The sequence below is a fragment of the Nilaparvata lugens genome, chromosome 3 (genome assembly GCF_014356525.2).
Source record: "Nilaparvata lugens isolate BPH chromosome 3, ASM1435652v1, whole genome shotgun sequence".
Classification (NCBI taxonomy): domain Eukaryota; kingdom Metazoa; phylum Arthropoda; class Insecta; order Hemiptera; family Delphacidae; genus Nilaparvata; species Nilaparvata lugens.
In genome coordinates this window covers 61,787,349-61,810,976 of record NC_052506.1, presented here as the reverse complement: position 1 = coordinate 61,810,976, position 23,628 = coordinate 61,787,349, and the positions used below count along the sequence as shown (strand labels likewise).

Sequence of the window (23,628 nt, the reverse complement as noted above, 5' to 3'; positions counted from 1 at the left end):
CTAGTTATGATTTCGGTTTTCAATTTATTATTGACGTCCTTATGTCCTTATCCCCCTTAATAACTGTAATTTTTCACAAAATTATGAGAATAAGCAGTGTCAATTTAATATGTGACTTTTTCTCTCTTAATGGAATATTTTGCTGTATCATGAAAAATTGAGGACGAGATCAGCAATAAATCTCTCTATCAGTACCGTACTGCTCATTAATAGCTCCATTATAAATGGATACTTCTATTAAATTTCTTTCAGACCCTTCAAAGGTCTCTTAGACTATTTTTTAGTAAAGCAAATTTCAAAAGCTATTGTTTACAGGAAATGAAACAATAATTATTCTGATTGACGAAAACTGTTACGAATGATTCATGCTGGAACAGTTGATTACTTCAAGCAAAGAGGAATTAATACAAGTATTTGTATTTTCAATTGCAATTTTTTTTTCTATCTGTTTCAAGGTTTAAGCTGCAGTCTTGTACTGCTGCATGAGCTCTGAAGAGGAGTAATTTTCGAATTTCTTAACGTGATCTTGTAGCGTAGCTACCGAGTACTGATATCTTCCATAATGTATTCTATTTGTGTCGAATGGATAAGGTCATATTTTGCATATCTTGAACTTGAACTCTGCAAAGAAACACCATCATATCATCATGCATCTGATAGAGAGTTTCAAAATTTCTAATGAGACAGGTGCAAGAATCTGGCTTCTGAGAAAGAGCTCTACGTTCTATACATGACACATAACAAATGAGTGATCTAGTTGTTCTCAGTTTGGCACATACAATATTGAAATGGTATCATTATCCAAAGGAAAGTTCAAGTTCATTACCGTATCTGATACTTACCGTACTTCACTCTATACTTTGTTACTGTATATCTTTGTTCAAGATATACAATTTGTTCCAATCTGCAATCAAATCGATACTTTCATCTCTTCATCCACTTAAATGTAGATGGGGATCCACCCACTTAGGAAAGTTCTTCCATTCCAGTAGCTCGTTGGAAATGTTAATCCGTTATTACGCCAAAAGTTGAGTGCAAATATTGAAGATGGTGTCTATTCCGTGAAAACTTCACAAGCTTTGAAACAACACAGTAAATAATAAGTTACAGGTAGCCTGCTTTCAATCTTTTAAACTGTGTATATATGGTGCTATTTTAAAAATTTATTGGGATCCGATATTTCATAAATCTCATAAGTTATGAGAAATGAACTTGGTATAACAATTTCTTTTCTTGGAGATGTTCAAGATTTGGTTTCTATGATACTTTTCAAATGGAGTCAACAGAAAGAAAGTACATTGCAATATTCTGTTCATCCTCTTCTATAGATTTCTTCCATAACGTATTTGAGCAGAAAATTGATCATAACTGATTTTTTCCAGTTTTCCGCTATACGATACTAATTTTATTCATTAAATCATTCACTTAACTAATCCTTAGTGGGGCCAATAGTCTTAAGTCTTTATAAAGACTCTAAAACTGGAGTTGAACAATGATGAAAAGTATTGAGAGGAACCTAGATTCCCAATATCATTGAGAATTGAGAATATACAAAAATCAATAATTATGCTAGTGATAAAGGATTGTAGATAATATGATGATTGATATAATTGTATGATTATTCCCATTTTTATATCAGTGTCAGTGGAACGGTTTTCCTGTATGGAACAGTTTGAAGTTGATAAATCAGCCATCGATTGGTGGCAGTCGATGCTATCAAGTGGAAAAGCGAAAAGCACCCACATTCAAATTCCCATATACGGGTAGTATGATTGAAGAGTTTACTGACTTCTCTATCAAGTATGAACAGTAATAACATGATTTATTGCTATGTTACACGAATATTAGAATGAAGAAATTTGTTTTAAAAAAACGGGAATTGTTTTTATAATTGAACCTGAACTTCGATTAGTTTGATCGTGATCAATATCTTATCCAAGATTCTTATTCATGTGATTGATTCACTAATTAACATAATTTACGATAACACAAATAAATACAATTTACGTGAATATTATGTAGATGTAGGCTCATAGAAGAGCTCAGTACCTACTAAGCGTAGCTGATGATGAAAATGAAACTTCCTCTCATTGGTTCTTCTATTCCACCCTAGTGGAGGAAAACACACTCGTTGATAGGCAAGCTCATTGAAAATTCAATAACTCTATCGAAACTCGTGAAATAATTGAGTAAATGTGGGCAAATTATGTCTACAATGGCGGGCTGCATAATTAATCAGTTTGGGGAGTAGTGGAGGCCAAATATAGAATTCTGAGTGGTTGTGAATTGTTATAGTAAAATACGTATATGATTATGTTATTTTAAATTTTAATGATACTAAGAGTATTATTAATTATTGTATAAATGCTGTTGAAAATTTCCCAAAATTAGAAAGTAATAACTATTGGAATACTGACCTGCATATTTTATATTTGAAAATCAATTGATATTAACATTGTTAAAGCACTGAGCATTTGGCCAGTAGAATAAATTGATGAGAATAGTGCACAATATATTGCCAAATCTAGATGGTCTATGGTGGAACCTTCACCATCATCATTCTCTACTTTATCACTGGAATAAGTTCACTATTAAAATCAGTAAACAGGTCAAAGTCCTACTTGTACTTTTGTTTTTCAAAAAAGATCTCCAATCATTGTCTTTTTCTGAATGCTTGATCGCTTGAATGCTTGATACCTGATAGTAGGCTACTAGACTTTCAGCTCTTTACTTGGAGTAAAGAGGTCTATACTACTTGCATATGATTACAATCATTGGGCATTATTCCTCTTTCAACTTAATCATTATATCAGTTGCTGAAAAATATACTATTAAAATATGAGAAACGTATGAATACATGAGCGATAGGATGTTGTAATTCGGATAAATTCAATGACTTTAATAAGAAGAGCCTTCTAATGATCTGGAAAGTTCATTGTACTTAAATGAACGAATAATATTGTAAGCGGACTTAATCGTTATTGTCAGAACTGAAGCTGTACTTGTATAAAATGAGAAATAATGGGAAATGGAGTCCCTATCTCACGCTTCACCAAATTGTCACTTACTAAATGGGCATTCATTGTCTCTCTACCTGTTGCGTGTTTATGGCAGTATTTACAAAGAGATGTTATTCAAAGTATTCAAATCAAACTCAGTGCTTGGCTGGTGATGAAGTTCCACAGAATTATCTCAGTCTCAGTTTTTATTGTTTTCCAGCAGTTATCATTGTTTTTCAGTACCCCGCTCTGATTCTGACAGGCGTCTGCCTATTCCTGTCTCCAAATACAGCTAATCATTGAACAATAATTATTATTGTTTGTCAGATCACCTCCATAAAACAGGATGTCAATGAGACAAAATATATGTTTTTTCGAAATTATTTTAGATATATACAACGTCAATGAATGCTATTGTAATGTATACACCTAATATAACTAATAAAATAACATGTAACTAACGTTAATTCGATTCGTTCTTGTTCATATCTAATTAAAGTTGAGGCCACTCTCTAATCTCCACTCTACGTCTGAATGCCATTGCTATTGGACATACCTGACTGTGTGCTTTGAGAATTTGACAAACGATCTGCATGGTCTTTGAATAACATGTTCTCTCAAGTTTCATCTCAGTCTTCCTTACTCTTTACGTCAGAAATTTTCCCTCTCCAGTTGGTCAGTCGATTATTTTGTACCGTGAGTGCTCTATTTGACTTGGAGAAGTCGTATTTTAAGTCGTCTCTTATCCAGAAAAGCCATTACCTAGCGCTGATTAAACAGTCGAGTGACTTCACAATAGAGGCTGTGTCATAATATGTTGCGCCAGAAGTGTGTACTTTGACTAGACGCCGTGTCATCTTGTGCCAAAGACGATAAATGAGTTCCTGCTTCTGAATTCTACCACCTGCATCTGCATGAAACACAATACGGTGTGTCTGTTTTCCTAGGATCAAATAACATATTATCTTTCCATTTTGACAAAAGATAGTCAACTCAGAAGCCAACAGCGTTAACTCCGTGGGGAATTGTTGAATAAAGCAGAGGCAGAACTTGCCAGCAAGAAAGTCATTAAAAGTTATCTCAGATTTATGGGTAGCCTACAGTACTTGAAAATTATCAGGCTATAAGGTCTAAGTTACAGAACAGATTATAATATAATGTCTAAACTATCGAGAAGCGATAAAAATAGGTAATTTCTCATTTTTAGCATCCATTGGTATTCTTTGAAGTTGACGATTTTAAGAATAGCGATTGATTATAGAACATTTGACCCTTATTATTAAGATACAACATTCGAGCTGTTATTTCTTATTACATGCCTTGAATTCTCTCACTAATATGGAAGCTTGTTTGTGTAATATGTGTCTTGAAATAAAATGCCAATTTCAAGAATCTGAATTACTTGTGAAGATGTCTCAAGACTTTTCAGTATCAGGAACTCCTGCAAGATGCGGGTGAAAATTGTTTGGTGATTATTCTATAAGCTTTGTTGTTCTTGTTTATTAGATAATAAAGTAGTGATTGTGAGCCTGCAACAGTACTGTATAGTGTGAACTATCTACTGAATTTGAAAGTGATTAGCTGGTTTTGGAATACCGTTGACATTCTGTCAGAGAGACTATTTGAGAATTAATATTTTCACTTAAACTTTTTCACAGTACTCAAGGCCAAACGTATTTTACAATAAAAAAATGTCAAGGAGTTATTCAACAAGCAATTTCACGAGTGTGTTGAATACTTATTCACATGGTGCCTACATCCCACTTTCAATTTGAATTGTTATCCAGTCCCTCCTTTCTAAATGTGGAAAGGGTAAATGTTTTTCCAAGAAAATAGCTTTTTAAATTTATCTATTGCTGTTACTTATAGCCCTAGGACTGGGTAAATATGATATGTTTGCAATGAGAATTATTTGAAAGTCATACATCCTCTAGTGTGAGTATTCTGCTACAGTAATTATGTACTTTTTCAAAGCCTATCTTTATTCCACAATGATAATTTTTATCACTTTTTTAATAATAAATTTCTATATATAAAAACGCCTTTCTATAAGCCAAGGAATTTGACATAGAAACTAAGTAGGATAGCGCAGGAAAATTTTATTAATTCGAGTAGCAGTTAATTGAAGCTATTATGCTTAAATATACCAATAAATAGCTTCATATTAATGGATGGGTTAATTGATCAATCGTAACGAGGACATGGCTAAAACATCATGCTTTCGGCCTGTGAATGTTCGACGATAATACTGCAATCCAACACTGTGACCAATCAACTACTCAAAACTTATTCTTGTGATCCAACCTCTGCAAATCAAGTTAGTTGGCCAATGAAGTAGACTCATACTTTCTTATTTAAGGCGAACAGAAAATCCTCTCAAATCGATCTATTGAATACAGAAAATAAGTAATGGTGAAAGATACGATTGAAATTTTGTTTCCGTTGATATGGAAGGAGATATAGAACTTCGTTATGGTAGGAAGATTCATGATCCTTGATGACGAAGACAAGTTGAAAATACTCAGGATGAACATAATAGTTATAGTAATATCGATATACAGCAATACTTTATTAATATCCATAAATATCAGTTGCAGTGAATTTCTTAGCATGTATCTAAACCTGACCTTCAGGAAACCAGTAGCCTACTTTTCAATCAACTGATCACATGAAAGTGATGCATGAAACGGAAGTTTGCTCACAGAATCTCACAGGTTTTACCATGACTCCCATTTTGAAGTTTTCCATGTATCTCTTCTCTCCTTCCAATTACTGTTTTTTCATGTTTACTTACAGTTTCCCTCGAGCTACTCTTTCTATTGAATCACCTCTTTTCATTGCTTCTTTGTATTTCTACAGTACATTCATTACTGAGGAATTACATTCTATTATTTTCCATAAAATTGAAAAATGTAAAATGTTTGCAATATGATAGAGGAACGAATAACATATTCCATTCCATTAGGTGCAATATTCCGGTTTCCATGAGAGCATTTGGATCAATCTATAAGGCCAAAGAACGAGTTTTATAGAGAAGAGATAAAGAAAGAGGTACTCTTATTATCAGAAACATAGGCAAAAAAGAAATTAGCAAAGGACGGTACCTTCGAAACATGATTGAAGAATGCATGTTGGACTCTCTCAGGATTTCAAGATTTTCAAAATTGTAAGCATGTTACAACCTTATAAGGTTCAAAAGTGCCGCCATTACATTATTTCAGAGACATTACATATTCAATCGTATAATTCATTATGCTGCCAGAGTGTGGCAGCACTGTTTTAAAAAGTCAGCTGGGCAACGAGGAGTTTTTTGTCTTGCTTTGTCTTGTTGTACAATTCATACTCAACCAATAAAGATGCGTAGCCTACTTTTATTTTACAATAATTCGTACAAGTTTTCATATTTAGTATCGGGGCACCGAGCTCCGCTCGTTATTTATTTATTGACTTTTGATAAACCGAACATAATCCTTTAAAATGATTGGGGAAGTACTAACAGGCACAGCCCAAAACTGTTTCTTTCCCGAATTTTGATTTATACTCTATAAATAGTCCAGAAAGAAGGTTATGTTCCATACACTTGAATTCAGGATCAATTTTCTCTTCAAACATTTGAAAAGAAAAAAATTATAATTTAGATTATATACAAACCAAATTGAATAACAAAATAACACTCACGAAATTGTCAAATAATGATCAACATTGAAAATTATGATATACTCTAGTTTAGGAGGATTATCATGTCATGTCAACAAATCAGATTATGTTGATCAAATCGATTAAATTGTCTAGCTAAATAAAATTTCTCGCTGATTGATTATGATTACACAGCTGGAAATAATTCTCCCCCACACAGGCACACTCATCTTCTGTTATCGAGAGACGACGAAATTATCATCTGTTTTCCAAGGATGAATTTATCCTTTTAATGTCGTTTTGCGAGTTTTTCAAAGAATGAGACCTACTGCAATCGAATCTTTATATTATAAACCTACTATGTTCCAAATTTCGTGAAAATCGTTAGACCCGTTTTCGAGATACATAAAACATAAATAACCAGATATAAAAATAGCCAGATATAAAAATAACCAGATTTTTAAATACATTATAGCTTAATATAATAGGATTTATTTCATTTCCATGTAGGGTAAGTTATAACAAACTGGCGACGAGGATGGGATTTGAAGATCACGAAATTCCATTGTACTTATCAGTGAGAATGTAGAACCAGTATCCAGTACCATTTAAACAGGAACATCGTTGAGCCTAACTTCCTAACTTCTAAGTTGGAATTTTAGGATCAGCAAGGAAACCAGTTGAAAAAGGTTTTGAATATAAGTCGTCATTTTCATTTAGTAAAGTGATCTACTTCTATTGCATTTACTTTAGCTTTGACATATGATTGCGTAGTTGTTTGACAATAAGAAACGAATATTAGATTATTTTAAAGTCAATGTAGGAGTCGCTTTTAGCATATCAGCTTATTATTATATTGATTACTGACAGCAACTGAATAAACAAGACGACCGTTACAATCAAAGTAAACAATGAAAATGCATGCATGCGTTCACTCGGCAGTCGGCACCGACCTGTCACCATGTTGTGTAGGTAGAGACCCTCAATAAACATCCACATGAACATTGCCGTTCTGGCGTACTCCAGCAACACGTAGGACGCTTCACACAGAACTGGCTGAAACAAAACAAAATAAAAGCTATTGTCAATTAATACGCTTGCACAATTTTCAGTAGCAATTTTCGTCGAATTTTCACCATAGATACACGGATTAGAAACATGAAATTTTAGTTGTAAATGAAATTGAAATATTTTGTTGCACTCAGGTCAAATATTGTGGAGAGTGGTAGCCTATAACCCTACAAAAACAATTAAAACGAGTAATTTTGTATTTTGAATTTCGAGCAGCACCTTCACAGTGGAATAGTAGATGGATGAGGGATGTGGATATATCAGGATTTCGCTTCTTCTAATGCTCTCGAGTTCAATTTTCAACAATTACTTCACTTGTTGATGGAAGTGATGGTATTCTCAGACTATCTAAGTACTTTTTGATAAAATGATAGAATGATAAAACGAGGGAAACTTCTTCTAGAATTAACATTACGAATAGGAATATTGTGGAACTTCTCCATATAAAGGTATTCTGAATAGAATTAATTCTACCAATTTTTAAAAGTGATATATTGAAAACAATCCTTACCAAAATAATCCAAAGTAAATGGGTACGTTAAATCACAATTCCTCTATTCCTCTATTTCCACCTCTATAGTCCACTTGTGGGCTGCAGATAAATATATTGGATCAGATTGACAGATTTCTCTGAACTTCAAATCTAAAAAATGTTTAGTATTTCTATTTTGATTTGACTTCCTCTATCACTAAACTTAATACTCTCGTTCTATTATCAACCTTCACCTGAATTTGAAGTTTCTATTTAAACTAGTAGTTTCATTCACTGGTGGTTCAGATCAATGTCAATGAGAGAAAATAGCTATAAGAGTCTCTCTGAATACCGAACTTTATTAATTTAATACTTACAATAGAATTCAAATTCAAGTCGGCAATATTTTAATCAGGTTCCAAAAATTTAGTCTTTTTCATTTTTCATTTAGACTTTTTTAGTCGCTTTCTGAATTGTGAATCAAGATTTCTCGTCAAAAATGAACTAAACTATTAGCAACTGCTGAATCCAATATAAGTATTTGACTCTTGTGTGATATCAGTTTTTAGAACAGCAATAGTCAGCATAGCTAGTGGAGGAGGGGAGCGTTAATCAATGTCAGGATACGTCAACCTCACCTGCTTCTGAGAGGAGGGTCAAGCACATGTGTGCATTGCCATTGCTAGATAACTAATGAGCCTTGCTTAGGCAATAGTCTCGTTTAGCTATTGGTGTTTAGTCGTTCAGTACATTTGCATCTATTAATCACGCCTATCAAGCAAGTTTTAATCACATTATTGATCAGAGTAAAGTTTTAATTTAGAACAAACAAATTCATTCAACTATGATAGTGGACGAATACAATTCGATCATTCATTCCCTCAATTTCCATGGATTTGATATAATAAGCACCCATACACAGTGAATTACAGTCAACACAGTACATCCTATATTGCAAATAATGAGTAGAAGAGTATGAGATGAGAATAATTCTCAGTGATAAGAGAAGAGACGTAGCCTAAAGCCATGTTTACACCAAAGTTGTTAACAAAATGTTTCTTTTCCCGTCCTTATAAATTCCAATAGATTGAACATAACTTGATGTGTACAGAAACTCATCATGTGTTTGCCTAAGTCCAGTAGAATATATGAAAAACATTTTGTTGTCATCTTTGGTGTAAACGTTGCTTCAGATGTCTTGAGAAGCAAGTTGCCCCATTGTGATAACAATGAACATTTGACATTAAGTTCATGAGTTTCTACAATCTCTACGAAATATTTAATTTTCAAGCTACACTGAATCCCAAAAATGATAGAGAGTAGTTGAGAGGAACTTTACATTCTCCACATTGCTAGAAGTTTTTTTGATGAGTAAAAACCCACTTCCTTTTTACAGTGTCTTTGAGTTTTGAATTGTATGAATAAAAAGTTGTTATCATAGGAACTTTTACGCCAAGATTTTTCAAAATTTACAAACTAGAATATTTAAATCGAGGTTTATAGTAGATGTTAATGAAACCAAGTTTTGACGATGTACATATTCCAGCAAGCTCCACTTTCAGATTTGTATATAGGTACTGTGTCTATGTAAATAAACATTTGCATATTTCATTCTCAGTGTAAAGTTGACGTGGGACATCTGGATGGAGCACTGTTGATTTTACTCAGCATACGAATCACGGCTAGTATCCTGTGTTAAATATTAATCTAAGATGATGAGACACCTTAAAGTTTATGCTCACTCTTTGAATTTGTATCGTTGTGATTTACAAGTTACGATAGAACACGATACATGACTTACGTAGAAATGAATTCCAACAGAAATAGCTCTTTATTTTCATTTCAAAGTTTATGAAAATGCTTTGAGATTTGGAGTATTCTTCATTCTGTAGAATGAGCACATCTCATTGAATCAATTTTATTAATTCCACTTCCACACAATAATAAATTTACTTGATATTATTATACAAGTTAGCATTCCAATTTGGAATGATTATCATGTATTAGTACATTAGTGATTATGTAGACAGGATTCACAAAAAAATATTCAAAACTTTGGAACAGTGACTTATTATTGCTTGATAAGACTTTGCAACCCACATGATAAAATTGCCAATGTCTACACTCTACTTACCTTATCATCTTAGAACTAGCAAATAGTATATACTGTATAGTTTCCTAACTGACGTGATGAAAGTTAATTTGTTTTTCTGAATGCTCGACGGGTGTGCGTATCAATAATTCACCTATTTGCAAAATTTCGACAGAAGTTGCAAGAAAATGGGAGGGATTTGAAACATCAAGTTTTGCGGATAGGTTCTTCAGATATTCAGTTGATGCATCACAAAGCAAGAATTTCAATCCTCCTTTACGATTATTCCGAGTTTGTCGATAAAAGTCACATTAGAAATTCGGTGAGTTGGACAAAGTTAGGATGATCTGGATGTTGACTACGACTATGCCCTGTGTTGGCGAACTTCAACTGGATCTGAAGATAGTGAAGTGAAATCTTCATGCATCCGAAATTATTGCCAAATTTTTTAACTTTAATGTTTTTTCGAAGTGTTAAATAATTATTCTATTTGAAAAAAATGTTAAAAATAATTCATGAATCGACAATTTTTAATGAATCTTGAATAAAATGTCCGGTTCAGTACCCAGCTACTCTAAGCATAAATTTGAGCCTAATCCTGGGAAGCTTGAATAGTAACTTGAAAACACATATCTAAAATATATGATTTCATCAATAATACCTTTTTTGCAAAGATCTGCCGCAAATAATGGATCATGGGTAATACAAAAGACGAAGCTAATCAATAGATAGTATCAAAATAATAGTACAAGAAATTAGTCTGAAGTACAAGGATTAACTGAAAAATACTAACAGATCATTCCAATTTTCATCAAATTTTATCAGTTTAGTTGGTAACAAGCTCGTAACAAGTTGGTAATACATAATGCAGACTGCGAACAAACTATGTGTGAGACTATCATAGGAGTTTTAGTATATATATCTTGCCAGAAATTAAATATTTTGTTATATTGGTTTCTGCAGTAAATACTAATAGCCTAATTAAAAAAAACATTTTTTGAAAATTGACATGTATTATGCATCAATAATACCTTTCCATGTTATTATTAATATACTGTATTCTTTTATTTATAAGATCCTGTGATGCTTGCTTCAACAATATATTTGAAAATGCTTGGATGTTTAGATGTTGACGATTGAGAGGTTTTCATGCGCCTTTATCCGAGTCTGGATTCTAATCAACTTGCATGTTCAACATTCACAACGCCAACTCGCCATCGCCAACCAGCCCGAGCAATCAGAGGACTTCGCTTGAGAATTCCAATTTTCTTCCAATTTCCGTGCCTTTGCAAGATACTTTACGAAATGCGTCTCTGTTCAGCGATCTTCCCCTATTCATCGATTCTGATTGGATGGTTGCTTGTGGAATGATGAAAAATGTCCAATCCGGAATATCTAGGACAATAATAATCGACTGAAAATACGGGACGATGATATTCTGCTGATAGTCCGAATTTGTAGCATCGTAATAAAATCGATCAACTTCGATTTTTCAAGTAGTTAAGTCTTTAATATGTTAAGTTGTACTTCTCAAATCAACCTTGTTTAATAAGAATAGGAAGTTTCAGTGAATATTGAACCGGAAACGGTAGATGCTAAATTGGAATACAGTAGAATTCTAATTATCCGAATTAATGGGGATCGGGACCCATTCGGAGGATCAAATATTCGGATAATCAGAGTTTTTTAAAAAACAAGTTGCCATTGGGGAGAAAAAAAGCTCCGTTTTGATATTGCACAATTTTTTTATTGAATTGAATGGAAGAAACATGATATTTTCGCGGAGGGAAGGACAATAGTGAGCGAACGTGCAAACACTGGCTTCGCGGGGGGAAGAATAATAGCGCACTTGGACTTTTTCTGGACAAATTTTTTTCTGAAAGTGATTCGGATAATCGGCGATTCAGATAGTCGGAGTTCGGATAATTGGAGTTCTACTGTATATGCTACATCTAAATTACAGTAATTTATGCCAATTGAAGTGAGACTCTCACACAATTTAATATCTGCTCAGGAACATCTCATTCGATATATCATCCATCTGTCTATCATCTTCTATACTATAATAAAGGGTATGAATGAGAATAAATTATGAAAGGTTTGAGATATAGATGTCCGATTTTCACCATACCTTTTCTCTAGAAATCCTGTATCGGAATCATGTATCATATGACCACCTTTCAATTAAAAAAAAGAAGTTGGTTTCAAAATGGCGGAGAAAATTTGGGTGCGACGGAAAGCCTGTTTCTGTCATTCGAAAAGGATTCCCAATCATACCTATCTTCTAATTTCGCTTTTAAGAGAAATGTTCTGCTGCTTCCATACAACAACTGGAAGCATGACAAATAATTGAAAACTTGACATAATCAAATCTTGAAGAATTTAAAATAGGTCTATAACCATTCTCGGTTAAGCTAGAATTTATATGCAAAATTTCAAGTTAATCAGTCCAGTAGTTGTAACGTATTTAAATTTGGATGGATAAATAAAATTCCTATTTGAAAAATTTATAGGTCTAAGTGAAATAATAGGCTAATATCGCCAAAGATGATAACGTTAAAGATTAGATAATATCAGGCATCCTGGCCAAATTGTACAACAGCCGAATAGGAATGGAAATAATTTTTGCTATTGTATAATATATATAAAATATTGAAAATTTGAGGTTAGGCATAAAACATCTACTGATCGGCGACCTAAGGATCGACCGAGTCGCACAACGTAGAATCTGACCAAACACCTTGGCAGAAACTTATTGTGGTAAAACAGTATTCAACTTGAGGAACTAAACATCCCACGTGGCTAATTATTGTAATATACGAAACAACTTATAATCTGTAAAAAATTACTTTGCATGTAAAAAGCATATTAAAAAACCCCAACAAAAATAATTAAATGTATTAAGGAAGTAGGAGGTTACTAGGCGCATGAATACTGTAATAATTTGCATGCACCAATCAAATAGTGGCAATTGATAGGCGGCAATAGTGAGCCGATTCAAATATATTTGTATATATTTCTACAAATGATGAGAATTTATAAAATATTGTTGTACAGTTTATATTTTGGATACGGCCCGAAGGCAAATAAATTATTAAAGATGTAACATAAGTAATAGTTTAATAGTTTGGTACGGTCTATTTGAGCCATGAATGGCGGAGGAACAGAGTATTTAAATTTCATGTAAATTTAGAAATCGGAAATGAAAATTGTGAATGAGAGAAGAGAGAACTCCCCACTTGTCTGCCAACCAGCACCATGAGAGGTCACCAAAAATTATAGAGCGCAATACCTTACTGTACCTTTTTAATAATTTAAAGTTAAATTGAATTACTAAATTTTCTCATAAGACTTTGTGATGCTAATGTAAAGCAAAAGTCATTTTAAATAATTTTTTAACCCCTTGGAAGAGACGACTCCAGCTACAATAATCCAGGACCACCAGGAGTTTGGATCAACACCAGCAGCTCATAGAAAATTCCGGCACGTGAGTGAAAAATATTGAAATAGTGATAGGGCGCACTCGGTGCTTCGAAATTAAATAAGAATCAAAGCTAGCTCGTCGAAAGGGTTTTTTATAAATTAAGAATTTGGTAAAAATACTTGTGCAAGTAAATATAGTATAAAAGGTATTTTATTAGATAGTAACGAATCAATCCATATATCAAATGATCCATCAATCAAAGAAGACTAAGATCTAGGCTGTTAATACATTATTTATATGATCATTAATTTCTACAATATAATTTGTGATAATTTAATGTAGCTCTGATTCACTAGATGAATTGATCTATCTATTCCATCAGGTGCCAAGTCCCGCACCCTGAGATAAAAAATATATTTATTACAAAGAAATCTATTAGAAACTATAGAATTTAATATATATATTTGGATTACTAGTCTGTCAATTTATCATGCTGACTTAAGAAATTTAGATTCTAAATAGAATCGTCCAAGTTGACAAGTATCAGCAAGTTGATATCAAAGCTACATGCAAATAAATGCATATGATCATAAAAGTGAAAACACATGGTAGTGTTTCGTGCTAGAGAATTTAAAGAATAATATTAATCTGTGATATTTTATTGATTTCGTTTCTTGTTATATTATATATTTCTGTCGCTCTATATATTTTTGCTCTGATTTATTTTTTGAGATATTTGTTAATATATGTATCAAATTTTTATGGTGTACGATTTATTTTTATTCCTCAATACTGTAGGATATAAGCTTTATATATATATATTCTTTAATAAATTATCAGTATTATTGTGGAAGCTCATATCTGGGCCTATAAAGATTTTTATGAGACTATATCCTAGTAAAAACCATGACCAGAATATTTCATAGAGAGTGCTATTATATTTTATGGGCCTAAAATGTTCAAATTTATCTAGTCATAGCTTAATTATTTTGTATATAAGCCGTTTGGAGAATGTTATAAACCAGTCTGTAAGCTAGTCAGGAATCAACATCCCGATATTGGAGTGCTAGAGCATTATAAAAAACTTAAGTATAAATACCTTGTCTAGGGTTATCCAAACACTTTGCACATAACTGTTTCACTGTGAATCCTTGTTTGTGTCTTTTAAACACTTTTGCATATTATTCATCACTTTTTAATTAGCATTTATCACATTGGCATAATGAACCACACTCCCGCAAACTCTGAAGTCTCATATATGTTCGGCGGTTGTACAGATCCCACTTTGTCGACTCCCAGCACATCAAACCCCACCATGGTAGATGCCAATACGCCACGAGAAAGGGAACCAGGAAGTGTCGGGTCGATAGTTTTTGATCCACAAGGTCTGCAACCTCTATCATCCACTCGAATCGACGCCGCTGACACACTGTTGAATCAGAGGATAGCAGAGATCAACTTCGAGGGGGGCGAGGAGAAGCCTGCAGATCCCATATCTCCAGAGGCCGAGTCACATCTGAGCAAACAAAGTATATCTTCAGTCACAGAGCTAGATCCATTTAAAAAGGTAATAATGGAACAAACTAGTAGTATGTTCACTATTATGCTACAGAACACAATGGATAACATGATGCAGGAAATTAAAAAAGAGAATGCAGCAATTAAAGAGGCAAACAAACAAACAGTAGAGCAGGGCATGAAGGAGACAGCAGACGCCATACAATCAATAGAACAGCGGTTAGATACTATTGATAGTAAAGTAGAGAATCACAGAGAAGAGTTAAAAGCAATGATAAATCTACAGAGGGAAAGTCAGGATAAAGGTACAGCAATATTATCGGAAAGGTTGGATACGGTTACCTGTGAACTAAATGAAAGGATAGATAACTTAACTACACAAATCAATACACCTATTCAGGAAATAACAACTAGCATTAGAGCCGATTGCCATCAAGAAATCAAAAAAAAATTACCGTTGCTAACCAAAATTTAGCAACTACAGTTGATAAAAATGTTAATAGTATTACAGCTATACAAAATAAACAAACTAATATGTACACAAAAATGAACCAACTGCAAGGTAGCATTAATCAGAACACAGAAACCTGTAAGGCTTTAAATGGAACTCTGCAAATTCAAAAATCCACTCTAACTCAACTTAATCAAGAAGTAAATGCTACTGAAATTACAAATAATAATCAATTGTGCCGAGCACTCTTTTTAATTCAGGCCTTTTCCCAAGTTATAATAGTAAATTTAATACGCAATAGACTAGAGCCATTATTGTAAGTGAGTTAGCGAAATAAATTATTTTCTCTCTCTATTATGAACGGCTATGACTTCGAGTTTCCCATGATAGATATTTAAAAATTGTGGCTCCGAGTCGTCGAGGAATGTAGATTATGGAATTATCTCTAAAACTTAGCCTTCGTGTCGCGACATAGAGTGCGATAAGTTGGAAAACAGCAAGCATTGAAATTATAACTACCGATTTTGCAGTTACTATTTGGTCCAAAGGCTCTAGAAGCCACGCGACGATTGGTCAAATTGATTCCCTTCGCCCAATAGGAGACCTGTTTCTAAATATAGTAGTGGGGATTCCCCAGTCGAGAGACCAGATTACGTTTCGGAGGACACTTTGCTAGGAGCACTACGAGAGTAAAGATGTAGTCACTATGTTTCCCCCTTTTTGGGCAAGTTTATAAGTTTATATAATTAGTTAATGTAGGAGCTAGTTTTATTTTTATTAAAGTTTAAATTTTCTAGTAGTGCCATGTCCTGAAAAGTTTAATTGTGCTTCTTTATCATGTACGAATAATTGCTTCTTCAAATAACCGCTAAGGTACGTAAAATAAGGTTAAAATATAATTTAGGGAATTTAATTAATTGAAACTTCAATCAAAGAGTATTTTATCAACAAAGCCTGTTATTTTTCAAGTTAATAATATTGATTGAGAATAATCCTTTTGATTTTATTAGTGATGGAAGATACTTATAAATTTTTTCTAAAGAAGTATAGAAAGTTTTCAGTTATGTTACATTTGAGTTATTGTTTCTGGAGATATATTATCGTAGAGTATTGCTGAAAGTCAGGAAGATAGCCTTTGAATTGGAATGAAATTTTTAAGATTATGTTCATATTGAGTTTATGACATTTTATAATTTATATTTTTCAGACTCTGTTTTCTTATGTCATTAAGGCTTTCGAATGATTTAGTAAATTTTTTATGATAGAAATCTTAATAGACGAAGAAGAAAGTTTTTCTTTTCAGGAAATTAATGTTAATGAATGTTCAAATTTTAATACAATTTAAATTATTTTCTATGTGTCTACTAATTTTATTTAATTAAAGGTAAAAACTATCTACAAGATGAATCTTATAAGGCAAACATTATTTTTACCTTAAAGTGAAATTTTCAATATTTTTTTCTTTTATTGTGTTATAAAGTGTCTTGTTTTATTTGGTGATAAATTCATAATTCTAGTTTATACTCGTTTTTGGACTTGTATTTGTAGGTAAATCAAATCATAAACTCTGGAATGTTCATTTTTAATTAAGGTTCTGAGCAGTTTTGGGCGAATGCCCGTTATTTACACTTGGATTGCGTCCTAAAGTTCATAAATAATAAATGAAATAAATGTTGGCTAGCGCACAAGTTTCCAACAATACTAGCCGAGCTACTATATGAAAAATTATATTTGATTTCGCAAACCAAACGAAAAATATCATATAAGTTAGCATCATTTCAATCTGAATTATTCCTTTTCTAAGAGTATTATATCAATTTATATAGAAGTTAACATCATAATTAATGAAGTATTCATTTTCTAAAAGCATTATATTAATTTATTACGGGTGTTTTCATAAATGTTGCATTGTATATTAATGACACTCTGGCAAGTAAATTTGTTTTAAATCTGTTAAATTTCGAGAATGAAATCAGAACGTCAAGATAAAATCTAAATTGAATAACAGAATAAACTCCTGTTTTAGCTTTTGATGAATTGTAGGAAGAGTTAGAAATTAATGCTGTAATACATTTATTTACAGCGGTTCATGTGTGTCCCCAAACCAACTTCTTGTAAGCTGTTTGTATTCTTCAATTATTTCTAATTGTAGTGTTATTCTATAGTATAAACCTATTAAATCAGGCATGGCAAGATTAATTGAAGTTTTCTTGACTCTAGCCCATTCACCTGCATGAATTAGGTATAGACTCAGGTATTTTCTAGATGTGTCGGCCAATTTCTAAATTCTAAATTTTATTCAAAATTATCTTCTTTATCACCTTTAAAAAGGGCAGGCACACAATGGCAGATGGCACAGGAGAAAATAACAGTGTTAGAGAGTCATATCCAACAACGACCTCATGGAATTCAAGCAGATAGCATTAATTCACATAGTATATTGCAGGGACTGGGTAAATTTGATAATACTGATTGCCATTTGCAACCTCAACCATTCATTGATCAGATAAAATTAGTACAAACTCTTGCACCCACCTCTTGGAGTATATGGTGTCTTCATTTGACCAGCTTATTAATTGGCGAACCCCTGATGTTTTTTCGGAGTAGAGCCCATGAGTTTACATCATTGGAGGAGTTTATAGCAGTCTTCCTGGAGCAGTATTGGAGCAGAAGTAAACAGTTGGACGTGCTAGCGGATATCATATCATGCGATTCCAATCCTAATTTAGACAGTGCATGTACCACTCTCGTCACTGCCCTACAGTTCAAGAATTCGCAGCTGAACGAGCCAATTAACGAATCTGCATTAGCAAGTATTATTTTAAAGAAACTACCATATCAAGTTAGAATGGCACTCGCCACCCAACCCATTACTGATTGCAAGCAACTAATAAATCATCTATATGGCATACAGTCTGTGATGGCAATATCAAATCACTGATCAGACCAAAGGTACACTCAGAATCAACATAATTCAAAAAGTAATCAGTATACCAGCCAAACCTATAAACCGGTATCATATGATCGCTCTCGATCTGCCCCTCAATTTGAACGCCGCTATGAGCACAAACAAAATAATAACTGGAATAGTAGAAATTTTCAAAATCGCACAACTAATCATTACTCACAGCAAAATACTCGCAGGAATTATTATGATGGCCGTGATCGATTAAACACAAATTATGGTTACACTCAGAATAATTACAACAGAAATTACAAACTGCCACCTCATCAAATAAGTACAAATTATACATTAGTGCATGCAACAGGATTAAACCAACAAAGAACACAGAACCCAACACCCAACAACCCACCTCCAGACACACAGGAGACTACAGCTAAAAAACCATGACTATATGATACCCCCAATATAACGCCTACAAGCTCCAATGAAACAAACAAAGAAAAGCAAGATATTTCAGCATCGTACACCACCTTCAGAAATGATTTGCCGGAAATTTTGTTAGAAGAAACTGAGAAAGAATGCAAGCTACCCGATATCCAAATGCAAGTGTATATCGATATCGAAATATATGGAATGAAGGTTCAAGCATTAGTAGATAGTGGTTCACAATGTAGCCTTATACAAACAGACATATTTCAATGTCTAAAGGAAAAACAAAATTAGCTACTCTACCGCTAACCAATCTAAATGTATCAGGTATCAGTCCAGGACAGCGAATACATATAACTACCCAATGTTTACTGGAAATAAACCTTCAACAACAACGATTCGCTTATACATTTCTTGTATTACCTGTATCTGGTCCGCACATAATAATAGGAACAGATTTTCTCCAGCATTTCAAAGCCTGTTTAAATTACCAAACATTGAAATTTCATGCTTTTACCGAATCCGAATCACATGAAGTTATAGTACCACTTGATCTGAAAAAGCACACTGAAGGAATTACGGAGATACACTTCACTCACTACATGGAAGGCACGCCGAGGATGTGAGGTATCCTCGAAATTGAGAATGCTATGGAGTATATGGAGGTACTAAGCCTAACAACAGAGAACCAAATACAGTTAGGAGCAGACTCTAGTACCGAAGAATTGTTAGAGATGTTAATAAATAGAATTCATCAACATACCGATTGGCACCCTGACATTAGACAGGAGATAATTCAAGTGTTCCATAAAAATGCAGATGTTTTTTCCGAGCAACCCGGACCAGCTACTCACTTCGAGTGTTCACTCAACGTTAAACCACACAACACGTATTACCGCAAATCATACCCCATACCTTTCACCTATCGATCCGCCGCCATAGCAGAAATCTCTCGCATGGAACAATTAGGAATCATAGAAGAATCCACAGCACCCTATAGCTTGTCGATTGTGTGTGTAGCAAAAAAAGATGCAACAGTAAGACTATGTCTAGATGCCCGCGCTTTGAACCGCATACTGGATGACGACCGAGAAGGACCAGACCAAATTGAAAAAGTAATGCAAACTTTCCATGGCAAAACCATATATTCAACGGTAGATTTGAGCGTAGGATATTGGCAAGTCCAAGTAGCACTGGAATCGCGCGACTATTTATCCTTTCTATTTAATGGACACAACTACAGGTTCACTCGTTTAGCATTTGGATTGCGAAATGCTATGGCTGTATTTATACGGTGTCTGAGACAGGCGTTAGGAGACAATATCAGAGACTACTGTACGTTATACATGGATGATGGATTAATAGCCTCACAGAATATACGTGAACATTGCCAGCATCTGGATACAGTATTTGATAGACTGATCAATTGCAGATTGAAACTCAAACTATCGAAGTGTGAATTTTTTGCGAGTGAAGTAAAATATCTAGGACACATAATCACTCCTACTGGCATATCACAGGACCCGGACAAATTAGTAGCTATCAGACAATTTCCATCACCAACCAACCGTAAACAGTTGCAAAAGTTTATTGGATTTTTACAATTCTACCACCATTTCAACAAACAAATGTCACATTACACTGCCCAACTCAGTCACATATTATCTAGTACCAAACCTTGGAGATGGACGAACAATGAAGAGATCATATTTCAGCAACTAAAAGAAGCTTTCCTAAACTCCATTGTGTTGAAACATCCTAACCTGAAGAAGCCTTTTTTCTTGAATGTTGATGCCTCGGATTATGTGATAGGCGCAGAGATTTTCCAAGAAGACGATCAAGGAGAGAAAGGAGTGCTAGAATTTTTCAGTAAAACACTCAACTCAGCACAACGTCGATATTCTGTGACCGAAAAAGAGTTGTTGAGTATTGTGGAAGTATGTATTAAATACCGGACATTGTTACTCAGTAACAAGATATTCATCAATACAGACCATAAAGCCTTAACATTTTTTAAAACAGCCTAATTAAATCACAACCACTTATCTAGATGGTTTCTTGCGCTTCAAGAATATGATATCGAATTGACCCATCTGCCAGGAAAGAAAAATCAGACCGAGGACTTTTTATCCAGAGAAATAGATGCTACATATTGTCAAGATACAAACCTAAAATGTTTCGCAGTAAAGAGTGGAGAAAGCATACCATATCCCCCCAATATCCAACCACAAATTCACACTGCCGTATCGACCCCTGAAAAAATCTGCACCGCCCAGTACAAAGAACCAAGACTGTCCCGGATCCGCGAGCTGATGGAAGAAGGAGCTACTGAACTGCCCAATTACCTGCGACAGTACACCCGCTACAAAGGATTTATGTTCCACCGACTGGCTAAAAATACTTACGACTGGCGCCTAATAATCCCCGCAAACATGGAAACAGATTTGATAAAAGAAGCTCACAAACGTATCGGACATTTTGGAACTACGAAGACCCTCCACCTACTAAAAGAAAGCTGTTATTTCAAAAGCATGCATAAAAAAGTGGCCAAAATAATAAAAGCTTGCAATATATGCCAGAAAGCCAAATACCAGCGATACCATATCAGAGGCAAAATGAATCCCATTCTCCCTAGTGCACCATTGGAATTGATATCAGCAGATATATATGGTCCATTACCCATGGCACAATACAGAAAGAAATACATATTCGTGCTTACATGTGATTTTTCAAAATATACAATGCTATTTCCCATAGGTAAATTGACCAGAGAAGTTTTGGCCCGATGCATAACTGGAAGATGGACTAATGAAGTAGGAAAGCCTAAACGGATCCTATCCGACAATGCAACCTATTTTTGTAGCAAGCAGTGGAAGGAAATACTTCACCTGGCTAATATTAAATGGTCGAGGACATCTCTTTACAACCCCAGCGCTAATCCAGTGGAGCGACATATGGCAGAGATCTCTTGTTTTATGCGGACTTACTGTAACGAAAAACACCAACAATGGGTTAGATATGTACCATTTTTAGAAGAGTGTTATAATAACAGCCTAAATGAAAGCACTGGTCATACTCCTTATGAAATCATGTTCGGTAAAAGAAACACTACATTTATCGAAAAATTAATTGATTTTCCAAGCTCAGAGATAAATAAGCCAACAAGTTCTAATACCCATCATCTAGTCAGGTTAAAGCTAGAACAAATGGCAAGTAATAGAAAGAGATTTCACGACCAAGCCTACAAAATATTTTTGTATAAGATTGGAGATGAAGTTTTAGTAAAGAGCCACAGATTATCAAATGCTTTGGAGAAAGTAACCCGTAAATTCTTTTTAATTTATTCAGGGCCATTCACTATCATAGCCATATCGCATCACAATACAGTCCAGTTGCAAGAGAATGAAAATACGCACACTGTTTGGTGGGAAAATGTAGCCAATATTAAACCATATCACAGAATTTGAAATAATATGATAAGAAATCAAAAGAAACATCATTATCAAAAGAAATTACTGACCTACCATGATAAATTCAGTCTTGGCCTAGACCGCATGGCAACAACTCAACGTTTTAATTCCTTCCAACTGTCAGAAGCCTGAAACAGTCAAAGAACAATTTTTTAAGTATGTAATTCAATAATCTACACCATATAAAAAAGGACACAAACGGGGATAGTAGAGAATAAATTAATTAAATTACCTTCAATGTGGAAAATGTAACGAATAGGTTAGTTTTGTGCTGTAGAACTGAAAGCTAGCGAATTATGACGTAGAACTCCAAAATTCAGTCAGCTGGCCAAAGCCACCTGAATCAAATGTAGCCCTCAAACATATGATTATGAAGAAAGTATGGTACCCAAAAATGTTATTTAATATTGTTATTTATTGTATTTATCAGTGTTAATATATTTATTTATATGTTTTATAATTTATTACCATTATTTTGCCATGTTGTTACTGAAAAAACCGCAATTGAAAGCTAGTTACCATAAAAACCTAAACCATGTAGCAAAAGAAAAGAATTGTACCTGATATATAGAAAATTATTGATATTAAGACCTAGGAATTATAATGAAGTATAAGCCCCAGAAAATTTGTACATTGAAGTTATTGTTTGAAAGAAATCTATTATAGGAGAGTCAAGTGTAATGTGTGAAATTAGGTTGGCGACCTTGCGAGCGGCAAATTTGAAAGTACTATGTTATGAGTTGTAATGAGGAAGGTGTCTAAGATGTTATATTTGTGATATTTTTGTGTTGATAAGGATAATTTATTATTGTATTTGATGGAGGTCTAAGGGGGGCGTAAGCAGATAAGGTCTGCAAATCATTGTAAATCTTTGAGAGTATTTTTTTTGTAGACAAAGTATGGAATATGTCGATGTGTTGAAGGATGGATTTTCATTAAAAACATTGTGATTCTCAAAATATTTTGAATTCAAATCCAGGGGCGTGTGTAACGTATTTAAATTTGGATGGATAAATAAAATTCCTATTTGAAAAATTTATAGGTCTAAGTGAAATAATAGGCTAATATCACCAAAGATGATAACGTTGAAGATTAGATAATATCAGGCATCCTGGCCAAATTGTACAACAGCCGAATAGGAATGGAAATAATTTTTGCTAC

General features: G+C 33.8%; 1 protein-coding gene across 4 annotated transcripts in view; it reads right to left on the bottom strand.

Annotated features, from left to right (window-relative positions):
- LOC111061045 (PDF receptor) overlaps nt 1–23,628 on the bottom strand; it is a 270,887-nt gene that overhangs the window by 22,784 nt on the left and 224,475 nt on the right. For all 4 annotated transcript variants that reach the window (XM_039424282.1, XM_039424285.1, XM_039424283.1 and 1 more), the window contains exon 7: nt 7,589–7,691. In XM_039424282.1, coding sequence (XP_039280216.1) covers nt 7,589–7,691 — 103 coding nt within the window. The remainder of the gene's footprint in view (nt 1–7,588; nt 7,692–23,628) is intronic.